The sequence below is a fragment of the Lissotriton helveticus genome, chromosome 1_1 (genome assembly GCF_964261635.1).
Source record: "Lissotriton helveticus chromosome 1_1, aLisHel1.1, whole genome shotgun sequence".
In the NCBI taxonomy this organism is placed as follows: Eukaryota; Metazoa; Chordata; class Amphibia; order Caudata; family Salamandridae; genus Lissotriton; species Lissotriton helveticus.
Genome location: NC_136057.1, coordinates 709,006,829 through 709,031,249, shown reverse-complemented (window position 1 = coordinate 709,031,249; position 24,421 = coordinate 709,006,829). Strand labels below are relative to the sequence as shown.

Here is a 24,421-nt window from a genome sequence, read left to right as displayed (position 1 = left end):
TCCAGCATGCATTTCATCTCTTGTTGGAGCAGGGTGATGTGTTCCGTGGACATAGGACGATGTCTGGGTGGTATGTTTGGTGGTGTAGAAGTCAGTTCTAGGCAATAACCAAACTGGATAATTTCTCTCACCCACCTGTCCGTGGTAATTGCGTGCCAGACAGGTAGGAACTGTTGGAGTCTGCCTCCGACCGGTGTTATGTGGTCTGGAGGCAGCGTAATGAAGTCACTGTTTTGTGGCAGTGGAGGCTCTGGTGTTATTGACTCCACGTCCTCGTCCCTTATTATTGTTGCCCCTATAACCTCCTCTGTTTGTGTTCTTGTTGAAGGAACCTTGTGTGTTACTTTTGTATGAGGCAGATGTTTGCAAGGAATTTCCTTGTGTAGTTGCCCTGTATGAGGAGCGCCGAAAGGAGCCTCTGTGTTGCTGAAATTGCAATGCCCCCATTGATTTTGCGGTTTCTGTGTCTTTTTTCATTTTATCCAAAATGGTGTCGACAGCAGGGCCAAATAGGAAATCTTGATTGACAGGTTGGTTAAGAATGGTGGACTGCACCTCATTCTTAAAACCGGAAATACGCAGCCATGCATGTCTGCGTAATAAGACGCTAGTGTTAATTGACCTAGCTGAGGTGTCTGCTGCGTCAAGCGCGCATTTGATGGAGGCATTTGTTATAAATGTTCCCTCTTGTATGAGGTCATCAGCTTGTGCTTTAAAGGGCTCAGGCATGTGTTGCATTAGGCTTTCGAGTTGATCATAATGCGCCCTGTCGTAACGAGCCAGTAGGGCTTGTGTATTAGCAATCCTCAATGAGTTGGAGGCTTGTGCTGCTACCCTTTTTCCTGATGCCTCCAGTAAGTTTGACTCTGTATCAGGGGGAGGTGCTTCCCCTGTTGTTTGGGAGTTGGCCCGTTTACGTGCATTAGCCACCACCAGTGAGTCTAGTGGTAACTGTCCCCTGATGTAAGTAGGGTCTGTAGGAGCTGCCCTATACTTCTTTTCTATTCTGGGGTTGATTACCCGTGCCCTGGCTGTATCCTTAAATATGTCAGGTGCATGTTTCAGAACTCCTTTTAACATGGGAAGTGTTCTAACACTTTTTTCTGAAGTGGGGAAGGTGTCAAATAAGAAGTCTTCCTCAACAGGTCATTATGCATATCTACATTGTAGAATTGTGCTGCCCTGTCTATCAGTTGATTGAAGACTACGGTGTCATCTGTAGGTGACGGCTTAGCAGGATAAGAGGGTACATCAGGGATGGGGTGGGTGTTGTAAGGATCTGTTGGCTCCTCCCATGGTTTGGTTCCTCTTATGGTTGAGGATCATGTGGCAAATCATATTGAGGTTGTGGCTCATCCCCCATGTTACCATCATTGTCTCCGTGGTGAGAAGGAGAGTAAGGAATGTAAGGATTAAAGGGTGTAGTAGGCATGATAGGCTGAAAAGGAATGAAGGGTCTAGAGGGAGAAGTCTCAAAGTCCTTTTTCTTTAATGGAATAGGAGAATGTGAGCCAGAGTCCAAAGGCCTCTTCTTTCTGTGCAGGATGGTAACTTTACCAGTGTCTGGATTGATGTATATTTTAGCTTGGTCGTCTGATGGATCTGGGTGGAAGAGTTCTTCCTCTGCAGTCCTGGGTTGAGCGTTAGACTTCTTTGGGTTGGCAACACTTTCTTTTTCGACGACTTTTGGTGGTTTTTTTGCTTTTTTCGGCTCGGGCCCTTGTTCGGGGTCGACGAGTGATTCGGGGTCGACTGGAACTTTTGGGTCGACACGTTTTTTGTGCTCCGTAGGCTTTGTGGGATGAGTGTCCTTTTCAGAGTCGAAGTTCTTCTTCGCATCGACTGGTGTCTTCGAAGCACTTATCTTTGGGTCGACAGGTTTTTCCGGCCGTGCTACGGTCTTCGGTATGGCCCCCTTTTTGTCGGCGACCTTTGACGGGTCGATGGATTTTGGACCGGTAGGCTTATTCGGGTCGGTGACCTTCTTCGGTTCGGCGCCCTTAGGCTGCGTGCCCCTGTTCGGGTCGACTACCTCTTTGGGGTCGACGTTTTTTGGCTGAGCGGCCTTCTTGTGGTCGACAGTCTTTTTTGGCTCAACGCTTTTTGGCTGTACGGACTTCTTCGGTTCGACGCCCTTAGGGTCGACGACCTTTTTTGGCTCTGGAACCTTCTTCAGGGCGATGTTACTGGGCCCTGGGGTCTCTGAAGATTTCGGAGCCGAGCCGGATGGCGGGGCTGGCGAAACTTTTTTATGATCTTGGCTAAGGCCTTTTGGTGATGCCTCGACCGGAGCCTTCGGTAACAGGCTTATTGGTGTCGTGGGCAGTGTACTCACGATTTGCCCCGGTGGGATCTCGTCATCGGAGTCCGAGTAGTCCACAACCGTGACGATCTCTAGGTCCGAGTCTTGAGCGTCCGGTAGTTCCTGGTCATCATCGAAGATGTTGTCCGGTTCCGGTGCCTGTCGCTGCATTTCTTGCCTAGCGGCCCGTTGGATCCGCATGGTTTTCTTTGACCGAAACTGGGCGCAGACCGGGCAGGTTTCTTCCCTATGGTCTGGGGAAAGGCACTTGTTGCATACTGAGTGTTTGTCAGTATGTGGGAACTTAGAGTGGCATTGTGGGCACCTTTTAAAAGGGCTTCTTTCGATCGACGGTCGGCTCACGTGGCGTCGAAAAGGCCCAACGGCCCGCGTCGACGACCGATGGGAGATGGAAAGCTGGATCGAGTAGAGAGGTACCGAACGAGAACAATACCGTCGAAGTCGAAGGCCTTTTGGCCTTTAGAAAGTTTTGTTTTCGATTCCGAAGTTGGAGTTTTGGAGTTAGCATCCGAACCCAATGGTGGAAAAAAAACAATCTGAGGATGGAGAAGATGCCCATGCGCACTGTAGTCTAGGGGAGGAGTCACCTATCTTGTGATACTTCGAAAACTCTTCCAAGAGAACAAAGTGCAATCATCCGGACCCAACACTAGGCGGCGATCTATGCACAGATATGAATTCAGCAGCCCACATGCCTCGAACATTAGTATCTAGGGGCACCCCTGAACTTTAATCCTCAGATTACCAACGACCTACGAAGAAGAAGACAAAGAAGGGCCAATACCTGCATGACAAGAAGCTCCTGCCACTGTACTGGTCCCAGTCTGTATACGAACCTTGCAGCTCCAACGGCTAGTCCCGCAGACCTCCAAAACATTGGGAGGATATCTGCTTTCCATAAAGACTCCTGATCTCCAGTGGACAGCGGACCTGTCCAAAGAAAATCAGCTTTGAAGACCAGAGCTCTACCTGCAGACCTACAAAACCAAGTACCTCTAGACCGAACGCCCACGGCCCAAGATTCAGTGGCCCACCAGTACAGCAAAGGTTTCCAAGCATTTCTGAGCAAGAGTCCACCATGGGCTGACCCCTGGAGGACTCCCTGTCTACGTCTGCAACCACTGAATGATTACTACCCCCCCCCCACCCCACACAACCACTACCTGCAAAGGACACCTCTGCACCCACAGCACCTGGGTGTTGAGGAGATAAACCAACAGTGTCCCGACACTCCAGTATTTCCCAACTTACCTGTGTAGCTGTAGGTCTCCTTCGATCGTCCTCCGGGACAGAGCCTGCAGCCTTTTTCAGACTTTAAGATTCCCAATTGTTTTGCATTGGAGCCTGACACTGTGTTGGCACTCTGCCCACAGCCGCCCCTGTGCCATCGGAGGGTTAAGTTTGTTCCTGCCTTGTGGCCCCTCCCTGTGCTTACCTTAACCTCCAGAGACTGGGCTACTAACCAGTGCTGCTTATCTGTAACTAGTACCACTTCAATTGCTGCCTTTCTCCATTGGATAACTTTGGCAACAGACACAAAGTTTAACCTCTGAACCCAGCCGCCCCAGTGCCGCAGGTGTTCTGATGTCACTTACCTGAACCTTACCTGGTAATGATTCTTTATCCATAACCTCAATGTAAATCGTTTACTTACCTGCATATTGGTGATTGTTTTCTCCCACAGGATAACATTGTACTGTTGAAAAATGTCCACTTTTTACATTGAAAAGCATTGATATTGCAAAACGTATTTACTTGCAACACAGTCTCTTTGGTTCTATAAAATAAATATACTAAAATCATAAATTTTTACTAAACATTGGTTTTGGGTTTAGACATTTGAGTGTGTATATCGTTTACTAACTGTGTGTACAATAAATGCTTAAAACTGCCCTTTGATAAGCCTGACTGCTCACCCTCACTACCACAACAGAGAGCATTAGTACTATTTACTTGAGCCTCTGTAAAGCCTCCAGATCCAGCTTCCTACACTCTGGATCCCAAGACAGCCATTGGTAACAGGTTAGTCATGTTCTTCGGGCCCATGCCACACGGTATCCAGAAGCTATCCCTCTGAGGACGGTGACTGCTGCCACGGTGGGCAAGGTACTGACGGGGATCTTTACCGGTGTGGTTTTCCCCAAGGAGGTGGTATCTGACCGAGGTGACAACTTCATGTCTCTGTACTTAAAGGCCACGTGGAAGGTGTGTGGTGTCACCAGCAAGTTCACCGTTCATTACCACCCCCAGAGCAAAGGGTTGGCTGAAAGCCTCAACCGGACTCTGAAGGCCATGATTATGTGTCTTGTTGTCACATGTGGGTAACTGGTCCTAAAGAGAAGAAAAGAAAAGCTGAGCTATTATGCTCGCTAGGTAAGACTGTGGGTTACTTACTCACAGGATAGGTTGGAAGGGCCCTCTCGGGGGCCCGTGGAAGACTGCAGCGCCACCCCCACGAGGAGCCATGCCCGATGATGAAGCATGACACCCGCATGGGTGTGTAAAGGCACTTTTTTCAGAAGGAGAAATTCCCCACCTTCACACCACTCAATCTCCAACCTATCCTGTGAGTAAGTCACACACAGTCTTACCTAGCGAGCATAATAGGCCTGCTTTACTTTTGAAACAGTTACCCACATGTGACAATAAGGTTAACCTTGGGAGCACGGCAACTGGACCTGTTCTTCTTGTTGCTCCCAGTCCCCCTTCTTGTGTGTTTAATGATTGTGGGTCTCTCAGAACCCATGAGGCGTAAGTAGGACGTCCTCTTACCATGCCTGGTGTTTGCCAAGAGGGAGGTATAGCAGAAGGGGGTTGGCTTCAGCACTTTCGAATTGCCCTGTGAGAGGACCTCTCAGTCTGGTCAAGGAGAGCTGGTAGCAAATTCTTAGGAAGCAACTCCCCAGGATGTATTTACTTACATGCTGCGCTTCCGGAACCAGACAGCCAGCTTCTGGAAACACGCTCAGGAGAATCTAGAAGCTAGCAAGGAGGACATGAAATGCTGGTATGCCTCTGGTTGAATTTCAGCCTGGCCAGAAAGTGTGCGTATTGGCCAGTAGAGCTCTGTGCTCTAGAAAACAGCTGGTCTGGACTATTTGAGGTGAAGGAGTGCAAGGGTAATGTCACCTACCTGGTGGACATGCTTCCATGCTCTTGTTTGTGGACGATGGGATGGAATAGGAGAGTGAACCTCTCTGCAACCTTCTAGCCTCCAAAGAGCAGGATAGGTAAGTAGAGGGCAAGATCCTCTTCCCTGAGACTGTCGCCAGTTGCAGGGACAGTTTAACTCTCTCTTTCTCACTCATCCTTGGAGTCACCTACTGGTGCACCCATGAAATTGACACTAGGGACAGCCTACCTGTTAAGCACAAATCTTACAGGTTGTCTGATAGAGTGAGAATTAGCATCAAGGAGGAGGTCTTTAAGATCCTGGAGTTAGGGTTGATTGAGCCCTCCAACAGTACTTTGTCTAGTCCAGTGGTATTGGTTCCCAAGGATGCCACACCCAGTGTCACCCCTGAACTGCTGTTCTGTGTTGACTACTGTGCGCTCAATGCCGTCACCAAGACTGATGCACACACCATCCCCAGAGCTGGTGAGCTCATTGATCGGCTTGGAGCTGGTTGGTCCCTCAGCACATTTGATCTCATGTTTGGGTACTGGCAGATTGCCTTTACCACAAGGGCACAGGAGGTCATTATCTGAACACCAGAAGGGCACTACCAGTTCAGTGTCATTCCTTTTGGGTTGAAGAACACCCCAGCCACTTTCCAGAGGTTGGCCAACCAGGTCCTGGCTGGGTTGCAGAATTTCAGTGCTGCCTACCTTGACGACATTGCAGTCTTCAGCTCCAGCTGGAAGGACCATTTGCACCATTTCAGGAGGTGTTTAAGGCTATTCAGATCACAGGCCTCACTATGAAGGCCAGTAAATGTCAGATAGGGCAGGGGTCTGTGGTGTACTTGGGACACCAGGTAGGGAGCAGCAAGGTGCAGCCCCTACAGCCAAAAATTGATACCATTTTTGCTTGGGCGCCTTTTTAGGTCTCACCGGATATTACAGGAGATTCATCAAGGGATACGGCACCATTGTTGCCCCTTGACAGAGCGGACTTCCAAGAAGCAGCCTTATCAGGTGGTCTGAACAAAGGCGGACCAGACCACTTTTGACACCCATGTGCACGGCGCCCGTGTTACTAACTCCTGACTTTTCCAAATAATTTGTGGTGCAGACTGATGCCTCAGAGCTTGGTATGGGAGCTGTGCTTTCACAGCTAAACAAAAAGGGTCTAGTTTAACCTGTAGCCTTTATTTGTAGGAGGTTACATTGCAGGGAACAGAGGTGGGGCGCAACAGAAAGGGAAGCTTTTGCTTTTGTCTAAGCGCTGAAGAAGCGAAGACCCTACTTGTTTGGGACTCACTTCCAGGTTCAGACAGACTTCACGTCCCTCAGATGAATGAAACAGACGAGGGGTGAGAATCATAAGCTGTTGAGGAGGTCCATCTCCCTCCAGGGAATGGACTTTACGGTGAAACACCACCCTGGAACAGAACACTCCAACACTGATGATCTTTTCCAGGTTCTTCCGCATAGTGAAGAGAACTCCCAAAAGGCTGGATAGCTGTCCTCACTTTCAGCTTGTTGGGGGGAGAGGGGCAGGGAGAGGGAGGAGAATTGAATCAGACATCTTTTGGCATGGTTTCCCCAGTCTTTTTGTCTCAGACCTCCTGTTTTTTTTTACTATATTCTGCATTTCATTTTTGCTGAAGTTAGGACTCTCGGTACTTTACCACTGCTGACCAGTGCTAAAGTATCTCTATGGTTATTGATTTCTCTATGATTGGCATATTTGGTTTACAAGCAAGTCCCTAGTACACCATGTGTGCCAAGGGCCTGTAAATCAAATGCTACTAGTGGGCCTGAACCACTGATTGGGCCACCCAGACGAGTAGCCTTGCCAATATATCTCAGACCTGCCAATGCAGCATCTGTGTGTGTGTAGTTTTAAACTGCCATTTGGACCTGGCAAGTACACCTGCTTGCTGGGCCCAAACCTTCCCTTTTTATGATATGTAAGACATGTAAGGTAAGCCCTAGATATACCCATGGGAAGCCTACAGCGTAGTTAAAAAGTAGGACATGAACTGTTGTGTTTTACACATCCTGGTGGTGAAATACTGCTAATTTCGGTTTTCCCTACAACAAGACCTACCTCTCCCATAGGATAGCATTGAAGCTGCCTTGTAACATCTTACAAGCGTATCTGCCAAGTGGGAGCGAACAGAAAATTGCAGTTTGATGTTTCTGTACCTTCAATTTAAAAATACATCTTTTAGTGAAGCTGGTTTTTAAAGTGCAGGTTTGAAAATCCAATTTTCAGAAAATTGGCATTCTTACTTTAACCATTCTGTGACTCTGTCAGTCTCTGAATACAGTCTGGGTCAGAATGACAGTTGGGCTGCTTCTGCATTCACTCTAGATCGTCAACATAGGGAGCTGAGGTGTGCCCTGCATATCCTGAAGGCCCATCATCAGGCTGATAGTTTCAACTCCCCGTAGCACTCTGGAAGGTCTAACACTTGAATAGATCGGTGCCTGGACTCAAACAGAGGAGTCTCCACTCCCGGTAGTGTATCTTGGTCTAGGGCATGGAAAGGCAGGGTTTTGTGCACTACAAAGACTTTCCTTTGAAGTTTGCCTACTTCAAAGCCTGAAGAAGGTATACGTACTGGACCTGTGCCACCATATACTCAGAACACATCTGGGTTAAGGTCATTCTGCCAAAGTGGGATTGCTGTCAGGTGAGACTGACACTATGCTGTTTGCTGTCCTGTGTTGACCTGCTGCTCGTTGCCTCTGGCCTGGGAGTGAAAGGACTGGACTTTGCTTTCTACATCCTGCTTCTAAGGATCTTCAAGGGCTTAATTTGAGCTTGTCGCCTGTTATGTTGGCTCAGGGCCAACGAAGATTTCACATGCAATCACATGGACTCTGCACAGATTAGTAGATATGGGTGTACTCATAGCGAAGCGCAGAATAGTAATGCAATAGGTTCGGGCCCAGCACCCACTGTTGCTGAGTGGTCTAAGGACATGTTATACTGCAACACACAGTCGAACTGTACAGTGAACTGATTCCCCCCCCCCAGAGTCTAATGCGTCAGGGTGAAGGGACCCAGCTGGGGAAAAGGCATACGGTGATTTTGGTAAGACTTAGCACTGCATGTAAGTTTCACTTTACCTTTTGTTATCAAGGAGCCTGTGGTGACCCTCGCTTGGATACGCACTATCTGTGATGCTCCTTGTGCAGATTTTTGTAATATGTGCTATCCTAAACTCTGTAAACGTGTATCAAGTTATATGCTAAGTTACCATTGATGTCCATTATGGTTTTGTTTTTCTTTGTTTTCGGTCTTATGTTTCTGGCTTGTTTTCTACAACATCATCTATAAATAAAGCAATACATTGTTTTTTTAAACGCCAGCGTTGCTTGATGAAACGGAATGGATCTCTGAACTGGAGCAGGAGTTGGAACAGGTTCCAATTGGGCAGATGTCACGGGAGGACCTCCACCTATAATTTGACTGGGAACCCCTGATGCTACCTGGGGCCCAAAGGAGCTCCAGAAGGGGAGGCCCGGTTTCACACCAAAATTTGCAGGTTCGCGCCTCTCTAAAGGCTGCGATATGCTGCAGTGTTGACGAAGGCCCAGGGAACTCTGGGCCGGAGCGATTAGCTGAGGTGGAATGGGTGCGAGGCTTATTTTGATGCCTTTGCTCCTTTTTAGAACAAGAACGGTAGGAAGGGTCGTCTTTTTATGTTTGCGTATGGATTTTGATTAACCAGGGACTTAAAGGGGGAAGTGGACCATCCGGGGGAGCAGCCTTTTGATCAACACCAAGAGCGGGACTTGTGCTTCCACCAAGACCTCTTCTTGCGTTAGGCGATGTACAGCGTTGCCTCCCAGACCCAGATCACTTTCAGGTGAATAAGAACACACTAAGCTGTAACTGGAGCCTAGGAATCACAAATACTTCTTGAGGGACGATGATGGACATCAGCTTACTGCAGTCATGGCATGGTTTGATGCCTGCAAGTTTTAGAGGAGACATGGCCTCCAAGCACACTTCAGAAACTTTTAGGGGTTGTTTGAACATTGACAAAAGTAAGGAGAGAAGCTCCAGACCCTTGTCTGAAAGCATGGAAAGAGAGGAATAGACGTCGGCACTCAAGAGGTGTTTTATATGCGAATCTGATTTGTCATCTGTTGGCACTGCTGTGAAGTTTTCTGGAACAAGTCTGGAGAAATCTGTTTTTAGAGGGACACATTAGACTAAGCATTGTTTAACATCTGTCAGCTTGCACATTAATCTTGAAGAAAAAAGTAAAGGAATGGATGAAATCACTCTAAGAAGTCGGTATGGCACTATATTTATTGACTGTCTTAAACCAGTATCCACAAATAGTTTCTGTTAAAACTTGGAGGTGTCATAAGGGTTGTTGACTGGAAGAAGAGAAAACTCTTCTTTATCACAGTGAGTAAAAATTAAACTGAGCTAGAGGCTATGCCCAGTTTAAAGGCCACTTTCATTGCACACTTACAACTGAGGTTAAACAAATAAGGAATGATATCAAAACATGTGCAGCACTTCTTTGTCTTAATCACCTAAAGATTAGACCTAAGATGAGAGAGAATTTAGAATCATATGCATGTTTTCAATTCCAAAATGAAAGGAAGAAAAAGGTGCCTAGAAGCATAGAAGTGCTGCCACTTGTTCAATTTTAGATCACATTTGAGGATGAAAGAACATACAAATCAGTCTCAACGTGTAACAGAGCTGTATTTGAGTTGTGTACGCATTATTCATTAATGATAGCGCTCGAAAAAGCGTAAACAGTGGGGTAAATCTGGGAGTGAATACTTTAACAGTAAGGAGCAAAATAGAAATTCTGATGGAGACTTGCTTACGTGGGGATGCCGGGAATTTCTACACACCCCAAGAACCTGAAAAATGTGAGTGCGCTATGTACATATCTAAAGCATAATCCATTTCCAAAACAACAATGGGCTCTAGGTGAATACAACTCCTTGAAAGAGAAAAAAGTGGGCTCTGACATATATGATGATTTGTCCATAAGCAACATTGTTTTGGCAGACATACCGAATCATTAGGACAAAAAACTCAGGCACACAAATTCGTGGGAGGCTTCCAACTATATAGAGAGCTGATAAAACCTTTTATTTAAGCTTGATTCAAATAAATAGGTGATGGTGAATATCAAGATATATTTGGTGAAACAAATGTAAAATAAAAAAGTACCTTTTCTTTGTTGTCTATAGTGGAGGAAAGCCTTGGGCTGGATGCAGAACGCATAACACCAGCTGAGTCCTTTTCTTTATGAGCTTCTTTTACTGACGTTATCTCAGCCAACGCTCCATAACTACCAGTCTTTCGAAGACCTAACCTCCAAGATGCAGGAGATTCATCTTTTCTTTCTTCATCCTTAGGCGAAACCTTACTGGCTGGAGTCGGGATCTGCAAAAAGGAAAAAAGATACAGTTCAAGAAATGTACTATTAAGCAATCCAAACTGTTTTAGAGGGTGGTTTTATGGATGGTTTATAAGTATAAGAAGATTTGCATCAACACCTATGTCGACATTGAAAATTCTGAGGTTAGAAATATTTAATGAATTTAGAAGAAAAAAAATCACACAGTGACCGAGAAATGCAAAATATTAATAAGCCACACCCAACTGAAAACCATGCATGATAGTCTCAGTGTGTTAACTGAACTGGTTACTCAGCAACCTAAAACAAATCTTTCAAGAGATTACGCTCTCACCATAGACTCTCCTCCCTTACTGGGGACAAGAACAATGCCAGTTTTGCGCAAGCCCTGCCTCCATGATGTAGGGTGCACGGACGCCACCACAGGCATGAGATGAGCAATGACATCATACTAAATCCAATTAAGACACAAAGGAGTTAAACATTTAAAGAAAATCAGCAAATTACACATGCTAGAATTCAGCCTTATAAGTGTACATATATCTACCCTTTACACTACATAATTATTTTTCACACAAGTAATAAGATATCTAACCTATTATATAGTTCTTCATCAATGGAATTTTGTTTACATTTATAAACAGACGAATATGTTGATGCATTGTAAGGATCCTGTAGCACATTTTAAATATAACTATTTTTTTATGCATAGTCAACATGCCTATTTGATTTGTAGATTTAAGAAAGCAATTTAGGTTAAAATTCAGTCACTATAAATTATACGGAATTGGAAACAACTCCAAAATATTTAAAAAACAAATAAAATTAATAAAACGCAGAATAGTGCTACAAGGCACAAGCTTCCAAAGGTAAATTTGGATGCTGTGTCCTTAATTTAGTTACCCGGATTTAGGCTATACAGTTCAGCCATAGAACGCTCTGTTGTGGGACCATAACTAAGAACTTGGATAAGAGATTCAGCCTGGCTGGAAGCCTTCTGTTTGGCTCTTGGGACAAGAGAAGATCATCTGCGTACCACTGGCATAGTTAGTCAAGAGCAAATAGACCAATTCTAGACTTCTGTTTCATCTTGATGACTGCCTTGGGGAGTAGAAGAATATAATAAAGAGCATAAGGAATTGCTCTTCACTAGTTAGGAGAAAAGGCACTCCCCTTGAAGTTATGGTTGGTCTGAGAACCTGGAAATACCCCACCCCCCCAAGCCTGCCGCCCGCTCTCCCCTGGTCTTGTCATTTTCCACTTCATATAGTAGCCAGCAAGGTAAAGTGCAGAGATTGTTAGACCACAAAGAAGTCTTGAAAGCCTTTGCTGTTCAAAAGCCATTTGTGTCTTAACTGTAGATGATCTGAATGTCAAGCAAATGGATAGCTGGACTTGGCAGATTCAGAAACTAGCAAACCGCACCAGATCTTGCATGACTCCTGCAAGAGAAATATGGAGGAAATTCCTTGCCTGTTTTTTAATGCCATACATGCCTTTGTTCATGACATTCCACTGATATTTTTCCTGAAGGTAGGAGAATAACCAAGCTGAGGAGCACCCAGATCTGCGATTTATGAAAACTACAATGCTGTGCTATTATTGTTCTGGCTCAGAATGAAAATTGATGTTATGGGTTACAAGAATTACTTGAAAGCTAGACACACTGTTTTTAAGATCCAGCATTTATGAGGTGATGTGTGCGATTGTTCCTTTGTGTAGTGAATTACTTGAGCTGTTAGTTTAGAGAGTCACTGAAGACTCTGCTACAAGTGGCAGCCATTGGAATGGAGTCAGGTAGGATATACTGCACTGCTAGGTAAAGTGTAAAGGCAACAGGTCAGAAGGACATCTTGTCACACCAACCTTCTGTACGATACTACCATAGATACTCCATACATTTGTGTAAAGGTTGTTTGTGAAGTTTGACCTTTGAGACTAAGATGATGTACAACATCATCGATGGCAGGAGAAAATGTTTGATGTCCAGATAAAAGATTGCCTAAAGGTGATGGCAATATAGGTACATAAGATAATCTTTGCTACAAAGGACACACTTGTGTCCAGGATTTCTTCCTATTATTGCATCAATTGCACTGGACTGTTTCTGGAATGTTGAATTTTTTCCACAGACAGTCTGATCATCCTCTATTATTTGAAGGTTTTTAATCACTTTTCGATGTTAGTTGACTTTAATGGGCCTGACATTTAAGTATAACTTGATAAGGATGCCTTGCTAAAAATGGAACGCTATCATCATTGTCAGGTATTTTATAAAAGGCATGCACGGTTAATTGCAGGCCATATTGTAGGACTCCATACTAGGAGATTTGAAATATTCTGTTTTCTTTTCGTGAATAGTGAAAATATGTTACCCTACACTCCCAGTCCAATGTAATAAGTGGTAACGTTTGTGCATAGTCAGCATAATGAACTTTCCTTTCTTGATCTAATTAATTGTGACCTTAAAATCTAGCATTGGTCTGAAGTTGTTTTGCCCCTTCTTCTAGATCAGTAAATAAAAAGATCAGATCCCTTTCTAGCTCTGATCCTCAGGAACTGCTCTGTTTTTCGTTTGCACCTCCTTTACTTAACCATCCAGGAGGAAGGTTTTCAAACATGTTTGAGGAATACAAGAAGGATACTGCAACATTGGAGTTTGTAACTACCCAGTGCAAGATACAGAACTATTTTAATTTTGCTCTAAATTGCCATGATGGAAGACTGGTGCTAATGCTCCCTCCCAGGGAGCTAATCAACATGGGTATAACAGAGGAACTGTTGTCTGGTGACAAAGAAGCATGAAACCCTGGACTGCTAAAGATGGCTGCCCTCCTGTTCCCTTGGTGGACTCCTTTTGGTAGATCTAGTATTGTCATTGAGGATGATAATACTGTTTCTTTTACTATTAGGTGCATAAAGCTGCTGGTATGCCACAAAACCCAAGTTTTACCCTCAAGCAGTAACTACTATGATCAGTCCAATGTTCATGGGGGTTAATAGTAGGTTTCCATTTTTGCTACAGTTTCCTTCTCACTAAAGTGTAGTCATCAAAGGTCATGCTTTCTTGAAAATGTAGTTTTAAAGATATGAGCTAAGACTTTGAAAAAGTTCTCACGAATATTTCAAGGCATTAGTTATGAACAGATACACTATTAATCTCTGTCCATGCTTAAAGATTGGTTGGGTGGAAGTGACCTTCCCTTTAACATTTCTTCAGCGTTCTCTTGGCGATAAAATCACAGGAGATCAGTCAATTACTCCAGAAAGTCAAAAACAGCAAATTCACAGAGTCAGAAAAGGCCTACTGAGCTTGATGCACACAGATAGAATTCCTGTTATTTGCCACAAACAATAAATACGAAACACTACTTAATCTGACTGAATGACATGAACCATTACAGCTTCGAAGTGCAACTTTCACTGAATGCCAAGTCACTTAGATTAGATCTGGGCACCAACTCACCATCAGGGAACAAGCCGCCAAATAAACCTAAGACCACATGGTTCCAGTCCTCTCTTCTAAAGAAAATGAAGCCATTTCTTCCAGAAAGTAACTTCAAAACCGTTGGAGAGGATTGTGTAGTATCAGGTACAAAATAATCAGATTAACAGATCACAGTTCTCTTCTGGTGTAGTCAGAGACAGGCTTCAGTCCCACAGATAAAATGGGCATATCCTTCTTAATGTCTACATTTGTTTTACACCATACCATAATAGTATAGAGGAGATTCAAAGTCTATAACCTCTAGAACGGTGTTACACTCAATGTTTTCCACAAACACTCTTTGGCTACTCGGTTTGCAGTGCTCTGCCTGAACCCCGGGTTTAAAACTGTTCATCCGCTCCAGAAATGGCAGGGCCACTGGGAAATATCTGAAATGAACAGATTCTTTTCCATTCTCATTCCCATGTACGCTATTTGGGAAACGAGACGCAACGCTGAAATATTGGAAGCAGTGAATACAACCACCATTACGCTCAGTCTGAATACAAATCAGATGTCCATAAAAAAATTGCTCTTATAGAACAAAATGGTCTTAGATTACCTCATGGCATCAAAGGGGGGTGTTTGTGAGCCTTAGTTTATAGGTCTCCAACACATATGGGGAATTTCGTACAGAACATTTTCAAAGAAGTGGCCACTAGCAGTGTACAAGTTTAACTTTCTGGGCAATTTAATATTAATGCTGAACTAGGTACAAGTGTGGGTATGTCTCAAGATATTGATGCTCTGTCTTACATTAATCAGGGATGTGGAATTCCTATAGCCCAACGCCCAGGACATATTGTTTGGGGTCAAGGGCAACACGTTTTCATGGGTATTTTGTCCTTGTGACAAGTAGGCCCAACCCCCTTCAGCATAAACCCTTTGGCTGCATTTTTGCAGTACCACGTTATGGATCAGGGAATGGCACTTTCTGTGGTTAAGATAATATTTTTGCCCATGTTAATGCTGTTTAAACTTGTATTTACGGTTCATTAATTGAAAGTCTTTATTATTAGGGTGAGCGCTCCAAGTAAATGTTGTATGCTCTGACTGCACTACTGACAGTGGTTCCAGTAAAATAATGTGTACACACGTTTTCAAAGTTTAGCAATATGAAGCTATGCACAATGCACCCAGAATGATCTCTGATTTGATGCAAATATTTGTAGAATCTTGAAAGCAAGATTAATGATTCTCTGCTTTCAAAATAAAATGTTTATACCTAAATGAAATCAGGAAACAAAAACAGTTTGCTAAACTACTGTAAAATTTCAGGTACCATTTCTTTGCAGCATCATTTAGTAACATGTGTTGATGCATGCTAGTATTTCCCAAAAATATTCATAAAGGAAAATCAGTGTAACCAGTCTCAATAACATTATGGGAAACAAAAATAAACAAGCATTAGCGAATCCAGTAGGTCTGAAACTGCTGATCAGATTTTTAGTTTTGTCAATGTGTGAATTGATTTGGCATGGTATTTGTAAAACCCTATTGGTGGGGGAGCTGCCGGGCCCTCACCATTATAACAAGCACTGGCAAAAGTATAAATTGTTTTTGGTCTCAAAAAGCACACACTGCCACGGTAGTTACTGGCACTGAACAAAACTACTTGTGTGCCGATATGCTCCTTGTGAAAGAGCAGACTGCTGTTACATGCAGTGAAGCCAGCAGATGCAGAGAGAGACAGAATTTTAATAAACGCAAAAGGTCATAGTCCACGCCAGACCATATTAGGGGCCCAATTATTATAAGAAAGTCTCACAAGTACACCCATGGTATATGTCCTTGCATTAAGTGCAGCTATACGGCTTTCGTGAATTCCCAAGAATTTACAGACGCAGGACAAGAAATAGTACTCCTAGAAAATATTTGTGGACTGTGTTTATTTCTGTTTATTTAGACCATTGTCTTCAAACACACGAAAATCTCATATACACAATAAAACCATACATAAAAAGATCACATGAACAGTTAAAACCACTAATTCATCAGAGTTAATTTAGCTTATACATTATAAAAAGAGACTGGTAATCGCCTTCTCCCATAGGAACATCAACATTTAAATATTCTATATACAGTTAAATAATTAAAACAACAAAAATATTTAATCGGCGGTATTGTTCAACTCTCGTTAAAAGAGAATTTGTTGTCCACAACCTTCCTTTTTAACAGCAGTTAATTAAAACCATTGGATCTATGGCTGTTCCATAAGCTTCAATATTTACATACTCAGGGTATGGGATTTTAGGACTAGGTAACATTACTGTCCTTGCTTAAGTTTGTCACATACAAGCCGATTTAAGCCTTTCATGGAGCTTCCTAGTGCAATTGCAATGTCAAGGTTTATCATTTCGGTCAGTAACACAATGGCTTGGGCTCGTGACTTTATTCCGTATTTTAAAAATACTGGCCGTAAAAATAATTTTCTCAATTATAAAACTGAAGGGCTATCTAGCAATATATGCTGGGTTTCAGATTTGGTCCCAAGGCCACATTTGCATGTTCGATCTGGATGTAAAATTTCTGCCTTTATTTTCCCATCCATTTACCACAGGTTAATGCCAATCTGCATCCGTAGGATTTCGCACCGAAACCCATAGTTTGGTAAGGTTTCTAGGTATGGATACCATGCATCATTTACCCCGGAGTTTACTATACATTGGGCTGATTTTTTCTTCCTCAGATATTCTAGGTCATTGTTCCTTGACTGCTCTATGCCTTGGTACCAGAGTGACGCCTTTGTAAATTCTACATCCAGGGGGTGCTGTGTTGAGCTCACCTTTAAACTCACTGTTATTGTCTGGATTTTCCTTTTGCTTCCTTTGCCCATTTTAAGCTACTGTGCCGAATGTCCTCGCTACACCAGTGTGAGACTTTCTGAACTCTCCCTGGGTTCTGGCATTTCCAGAATCTTACAAAAGACATTTGGACCTGGCTATTCCATGCTATTGTACCTAACTCCATCCTAATTGCCTGGATCATTGCCGAGCCTGGAAGGGACAGTAGTATTTTTAGGGCCTTACCTTCCTCCCGATCCCACCCTCCTTTACCGCTTAGAAAGAGGACTTCTGCCCCATATAATACTTTGGGTGGGATCATAGCTTCATAAGCTTTTAACAGAGGTTTATGCAACATGTTGCTATAGTCTTTGTTGAATTTTTTCAACCCACAGATGGAAGAAAAGGCTTTTGTTTTTGAGCTTCAAGGTGAATATACCATTTTAGGGAGCTGTCGAACCAAAGGCCCAGGTATGTATATTCTTTTACTATTTCCGATTTTGTTTGTCCTAAATACCAGTTAAAGTTTTTGTCTTTCTTACCAAAACATAAAATCTTTGTTTTATCCATATTTACAACTAAAAACTTTGCATCACAGTATTCTTTAAAAGCATTTAATTTCCTTTGGAGCCCAAGTTCCGTTTGGTCAATTATCACCAGGTCATCGGCATATAGAAGACTTGCTACTTTCCTACCGCTCATTCTGGGACTTGCACTTCTTTCTACCTCCAGTACTGCGGGTAGGTCGGCTAGGAATATTGCCAAGAGTAGGGGGGCCAGACACAGCGCTGTCTTAGCCCATTACCTATTGCTATTTTCTGTGTCAGTGACCCTTGTGTGTCCATTATTACTTGGGCCCAGTTCCCTCGATGTAGTTCCTTTAGTATGGTCAGTAGGCTTTCCGGTATATCATATTTTATCAGGCACTCCCATAGGCTCTTTCTATCCACAAGGTCGAAGGCTGCCCGGAAGTCAACGAAACAGCAATACAATTTCCCCTTTTGTTCTATTGACTTCCGGGCTAGTGCCCAGAGGGCGAAGCAGTGGTCTATGGTGGAATGACCTTCTTTGAATCCCCCTGTTCAACTGGTACCACTGAGTTCTGGTCCACCCAAGCTTTTAGTTTACCTAGTATTATTTTTGAGAAAATCTTTTCCCCAATATCTATTAGGTTAATTAATCTATAGTTTTTGGGAGCTTTCTGATCGCCTTTCTTATGTATGGGCCTTATTATTGCACCCTTCCAATTGTTAGGGAACTTCCCAATTTCTAAGATAACTTGGAACATTTTAGCAAAGAATTCTGCCCACCAGTCCAGCTGGGTTTTAATTATCAGGGCAGGAAGGTCTAAAGGTTCTGCTGCCCTTGTTAGATTCAAAACGTTTACCGTATTTTTCACTTCAGAGGCCGAAAAGTCGGGTTTTAAGACTGCTTCCAGACCGCTCAAATCTGTTTGCAAACCCTCTTCCGGTTATCTTCCTGGGCTATATAGATCCATCAAATATTCCTCCCAAGCTGCTTCCTGTACCACACAGTTCATTGTGGCCACCGGGCGATCCATTGATGATTGGATTAGTGTCCAAAACTGGCGTATATTCTTTGTTTCTATTGCCTCAAGCAGCTTTGACCAACATTCTTCTTTATACTCTCTTTTTGCCCTCCAAATTAACATATTGTATTCTCTTTTTAATTTCGTGAGGGCATCGGCCTTACCCCGATCAAACTTTATGCATAGACTACGTGCTGTTTTCCTCAGTTCTCTTTTCTTCCTTTGTAAACCACTTTCTTTGTCTCTCCTGCTTTCTTTGGTTCCTTTTATCCTTTATTTTGTCTTTCCTCAGACCATCGCTGAGGCTTTGGACCACTACTTCAATTTTATCCTCAAACCAATCCAGGCTCTGACCGCTTACTATGCCCAGATCTAAATTCTGTTGCAGTTTTATTAGCCGAGCTACATACTCATCTGATAATTTTGTTGTGGCTCGCCTGGGGTATCCCACCTATTGTTCGATAACATTACTACAGGGGTTCAACTGTATATCTGGGAGCTCTAATTCTAAGAGGTTATGGTCACTCCCTTCTCTATTTGTAACCCTAAAATCTTTAATTAGTTGGAAACAACAGGGTGTCGTAAAAACATAATCTATTGGGCAGTTTTGCAACCCTAATTTAAAGGTTTTCATTGCTGGACTGTCTAGGGTTGATCTTCCATTTAGGCAAAAGAGGCTTTTAGTCCCCAAGAAATTTCCCAGCTGAGTATCATTAGATGTTGTTACACAGTCTGGAAGGTTGCTTGTATTATATCGTAAGCCTCTAGCAATCCTTGGAACCAACAATCGACTTTCTTTGGGTCCAGTTTATGGTTAAAATCGCCCAATAGTATGATCAAATCACTGCCATATTTTTCACAAATTGTATCCATATCATCTTTAAAATACCCCATTTCAACAACGTATTCCTCTCGATTACCCCATTGCATATACACATTTAGCAACGTCATTGTACTCGTTTTGTCGGAGGTAGATAACGTTACCCTACATGCAAGTAATAATTTACATTTTACAGTTATTTCGATCACCTTTTTCACTATTTTGGTTGATAACAGCGTCATTATTTCTCCTGCACGGCGCCCAAATCTTTGCTTCTTTGCTGGGTGGTTAAATTGGCAGAAGCCTGCAAAAGTCGGGGTCTTGCCGCGTAGCCAAGTTTCCAGTATACAGATGATCTTTGTGTTTTTTCCTATTTCCCTTACATTTTCTTGTTTAGAATCATCTCTGAGACCATTTATGTTCCAGGAAGCTATTCTTATGCCATGTGGCGTGCCTTTTTCCTATTCGACGTCATCTAGGGATCCTTCCTCCCCATGCCCCACAGTATTCTTATTTGAGGGACCTTCATGGCATGATGCCTGGCTCCAGTTTCCCCACCAATTTTCCACATCTGAATTGTTCACTACTATTTTTAGGTTTCGCAAATCAGCTTCATCTTCTTCCATGTCGGTTATCCTTACCTGTCTATTTCTTAATCCTGCATGGTACCTTAGAAAATTCGTACCCTGCCGCTTCTTCCCTTCTACCTCTATATGTATTTCCTCTTCAGATAGAATCCGAATCCCTTCTTTCTGTACCTCCTCCTCCGCTTTTTCGATTGCACTCTTTACTAGATCCTAGTACATCAATACTCTGGTCACATCGTTTCCTTCTATATTTTGTCAAAATCCCACTTGTCTTAAATCGTTTGACCCATTACCTTTCAGATTTGGGCATCTGGCAAACGCTTGCAGGAGTTGTGACCTATTTAGCGGCAGCCTCTTCCTTAACTTCTTACCCCTTTTACCTGTTGGGATTGGTTCAAAATATAACCACTTATCCTCTTTACCTTATTTTCTTGCCCCCTTTAATTCTAGCGGATGTATCATTTGCACCTGGACTGGATTTTAGCATGAGCAAATATGTATGTGTAGATTTGCTCATGCAAAAATCTGAGTGTTTGCCAGTTCACTTTTCCTCCAACTACTTTTTTTCTAACTCTGGAAGAAGGTTTACGTCTGCCATTGCCCGGAGTAAATTTCCAATATTTCGCAGTATGGGAAAATATTAGCGAAGAGTTGTTGACAACCCTTAAAAGATGCAAATTAGTAGGTTTGCACAGACTCAAAAAGGGCATTCCAACCCTGGAATTATTGCTTACCACTACCTTTAGCCCCAGAATGTAGATCTGCGGAAACATGGCTAATAAGGAGACTAATATGAGAAAAACAAGGACCCCCTGGGTAGTTACTAAGCAGACTCCTAGGGCAGGGTAAACACAGTATGTGGAAGAAAATTCCTAGGCAGTCTTATTGATAAGTAAACAAGTGACTTGACCAAAATTGCAAGAAGCACAATTAACAAAAAAAAGGAAATAATCTGTATAAAACATACATATTTTTAATAATAGACATAGTAAAAATCATATAGATGACTGCAATTCATCAGACTATATGACAAATCAATCTAAAATTACATACAATCATAGCATACATTTAACATAAGATGCTGGATAAAAGAAGACACCAAGGAGAAACAGGTGTCCACAATAAGGTGACGATTATTAACTCGACGCGCGTTTCGGCGAAAACGCCTTCTTCAGGAGCCACAAAAGGAAGATGGTATAAGGACACAGTCGTTGTCTTTGTGCAAGGAACAGGTAGTTGATGTACCTGCCAGATAGGAGTTACGATCTTTCAAGCGGTATCAGTAGTTGTCAGATGCACTGGGTGAACTGGTGATAAGAAAATTACACAGCTGATCTTAACGGAAACTTGTTCCACACAGTGAATAATACGTTATAATGCTGCCACAAGAAACGCGTTCGGCGATAAATCTGCGGAAACATGGCTAATAAGGAGACTGCAAGCATTCGAACACTACTATGGTATGAGCCCTGGCAACATCAGAGATGATATATATGAGCTCTTATATGAGAAGGCTGCCATAATTTGTCGCGGCACTACATGGCATCAAAGGGACAAGTGGATTTTGTTACAGGACAGGTAGATTTATGAAGCAAGCTGCCTCATTGACAAGTAGATATTCTATTAAGTTCCACACCTCTGAATTTGGTCCAAAAAGTCAGAAGAACCTCTCTGGACCTGGATTCACCCACCTACCTGATTTACTACCTCATGGACTGGCCCATTTTTTTGCTCCCTCTCCTTGTCCCTTTTCAGCCTAGGGACCTTGTGGATAAGCCTCAGATTTATATTTCACGCCCTTAGTATAATGTAAATGAGACTAATTTAGCACATTATCTTACTAAAGACTCACCAGCACTTAAGGGGAATTTAGATCAAAATGCAAATGTGATCAATAATTGGTTGCATAATGCAAATGACTAATGCCCCAGCTTCACGTAAAGCATCAGCTAGATTACATCCTTAGCTTCTTGGTTTAATAGTACACTGGCAGCCACAAAACTAAATGTAAACACATAGAACTATTAGTTGGATGAACGCAGCCGGCGTCACCATAGCCATCCCGGACGGATACAAGATCACCCGGAGGGACCGCATCTACCAGACTGGAGGAGGCATCGCCATCGTACACAAGAACACCATCCACATCTCGACCAACTCCAACGACACCTTCACCGCCGCCGAACACCTCCACTTCCAGATACACACCGACGCCAAGACGACCCTCAGAGGCACCCTCATCTACAGACCCCCTGGACCACGCACACAATTCAGCGAAGACATTGCAGACTTCATCAGCCCACACGCCCTCCCCTCCGCTCCGCTGACTACATCCTCCTAGGGGACCTCAACTTCCACCTGGAGAACAAGGACAGCAACACCACCACCCTGCTGGACAACCTCGCCAACCTCGGACTCAAGCAACTGGTGAACACCCCCACCCACTACGCCGGCCACACGCTTGACCCCGTCTTCTCCTCCAGCAAGCACATCTCCTTCAGCCACTCCATCGGACTCCATTGGACAGACCACAGCTGCGTCCACTTCAGCTTCAGAAGAACCACGACCCACCACCACCCGCAACAGGCTCCTCGCCGGAGCAAGATCACCGCCGACCAGCTTACCACCTCCCTCAGCCAGAACCCTCCCGCCAGCACAACGGACCCCAACGAAGCAGCCAGCAACCTCACACAGTGGCTGACAGCCTGTGCCGACGACCTCGCACCACTAAAGAACCCTCCCAACAGGCCTGGCAGCAAGAAAGCCCCCTGGTTCACCGACAAACTCAAGGACTCCAAGAAGAACTGCCGCACCCTCGAGAAAGCCTGGCGCCACGACCAGACCACAGACAACCTGACCGCCCTCAAGCACGCCACCCGCAAGCACCACCAGCTGATCTGCACCACCAAGAAGACAGCATTTAAAGAACGACTGGACAACAACGCCCACGACAGCAAGGAACTCTTCAGCATCGTCAAAGAGCTCTCCAACCCGAGCGCCGGAAACAACGACATCACTCCTTCGCAAGACCTCTGCGACTCACTCGCCTTGTTCTTCCACCGCAAGATCGCCGACATACACAACAGCTTCGGCGCACCAACCACGCACCCAACCGCCGAACCAATGCCCCCCACCACCACCCTCTGCAACTGGACCCCTGGTCAGCACCGAAGACACCACCCGCACGATGAACACCATCCACTCCGGATCACCAACCGACCCCTGCCCCCACCACGTCTTCAACAAGGCCGACTCCATCATCGCACCCCGTCTCCGGGACATCATCAACACCTCCTTCCACACCGCCACCTTCCCGGAAAGCTGGAAGCACGCCGAGCTCAGCGCCCTCCTGAAGAAACCAACAGCGGACCCCACCGACCTCAGGAACTTCCGCCCCATCTCGCTTCTCCCTTTTCCTGCCAAAGTCATCGAGAAGACAGTCAACAGACAGCTCGCCGCCTTCCTCGAGACAAATGGATCCCTCGACCCCTCGCAGTCCAGTTTCTGAGCCAACCACAGCGCCGAGACCGCCCTGATCGCAGCCACCGATGACATCAGATCCCTGCTCGACAACGGGGAAACAGCTGCCCTCATCCTCCTGGACCTCTCCGCAGCGTTCGACACTGTCTGCCACCGCACCCTAGTACAGCGCCTCAGCAACAACGGAATCCAAGAAAAGGCACTGGAGTGGATCATCTCGTTCCTCGCCGGAAGAACCCAGAGAGTCCGCCTCCCCCCGTTCAGATCCGAGGCCACCAAAGTCATCTGAGGCGTACCACAAGGATCATCACTCAGCCCAACCCTCTTCAACGTCTACATGAGCCCCCTCGCAGCCATCGCACGCCAACACAACCTCAACATCATCTCCTACGCCGACACTCAGCTGATCCTCTTCCTCACCAACAACCCCGCCACCGCCAGAACCAGCCTACAGGAAGGGATGAAAGACGTCGCCGAGTGGATGAAGAACAGCCGCCTGAAACTGAAAGACGGAAGTCCTCATCCTGGGATCATCGCCCTCCTCCTGGGACGACTCCTGGTGGCCCCCTGCCCTGGGCACCACTCCCAAGCCAACGGACCACGCACGCAACCTGGGCTTCATCCTGGACTCCTCCCTCTCGATGACCAGACAAGTCAACGCCGTCTCCTCATCATGCTTCAACACCCTGCGCATGCTCCGTAAGATCTTCCGATGGATCCCCACCGAGACCAGGAAGACCGTCACCCAGGCACTCGTCACCAGCCGACTGGACTACGGGAACACCCTCTACGCCGTTACCACAGCCAAACTGCAGAAAAGACTCCAACACATCCAGAACGCCTCCGCACGACTCGTCCTGGACATCCCCCGACACAACC

General features: G+C 44.7%; 1 protein-coding gene across 8 annotated transcripts in view; it reads right to left on the bottom strand.

Annotated features, from left to right (window-relative positions):
• The window catches only part of PPP1R12A (protein phosphatase 1 regulatory subunit 12A), a 1,571,083-nt gene that overhangs the window by 892,555 nt on the left and 654,107 nt on the right, over positions 1-24,421 (bottom strand). For 4 of the 8 annotated variants that reach the window (XM_078674242.1, XM_078674238.1, XM_078674236.1 and 1 more), the window contains exons 10-11: positions 11,171-11,287; positions 10,647-10,862 (exon numbers count right to left, since the gene is read on the bottom strand). In XM_078674242.1, the coding sequence (XP_078530368.1) occupies positions 10,647-10,862; positions 11,171-11,287 (333 nt within the window). The remainder of the gene's footprint in view (positions 1-10,646; positions 10,863-11,170; positions 11,288-24,421) is intronic. The other 4 variants (XR_013606928.1, XM_078674241.1, XM_078674239.1 and 1 more) reach the window with 1 other exon arrangement.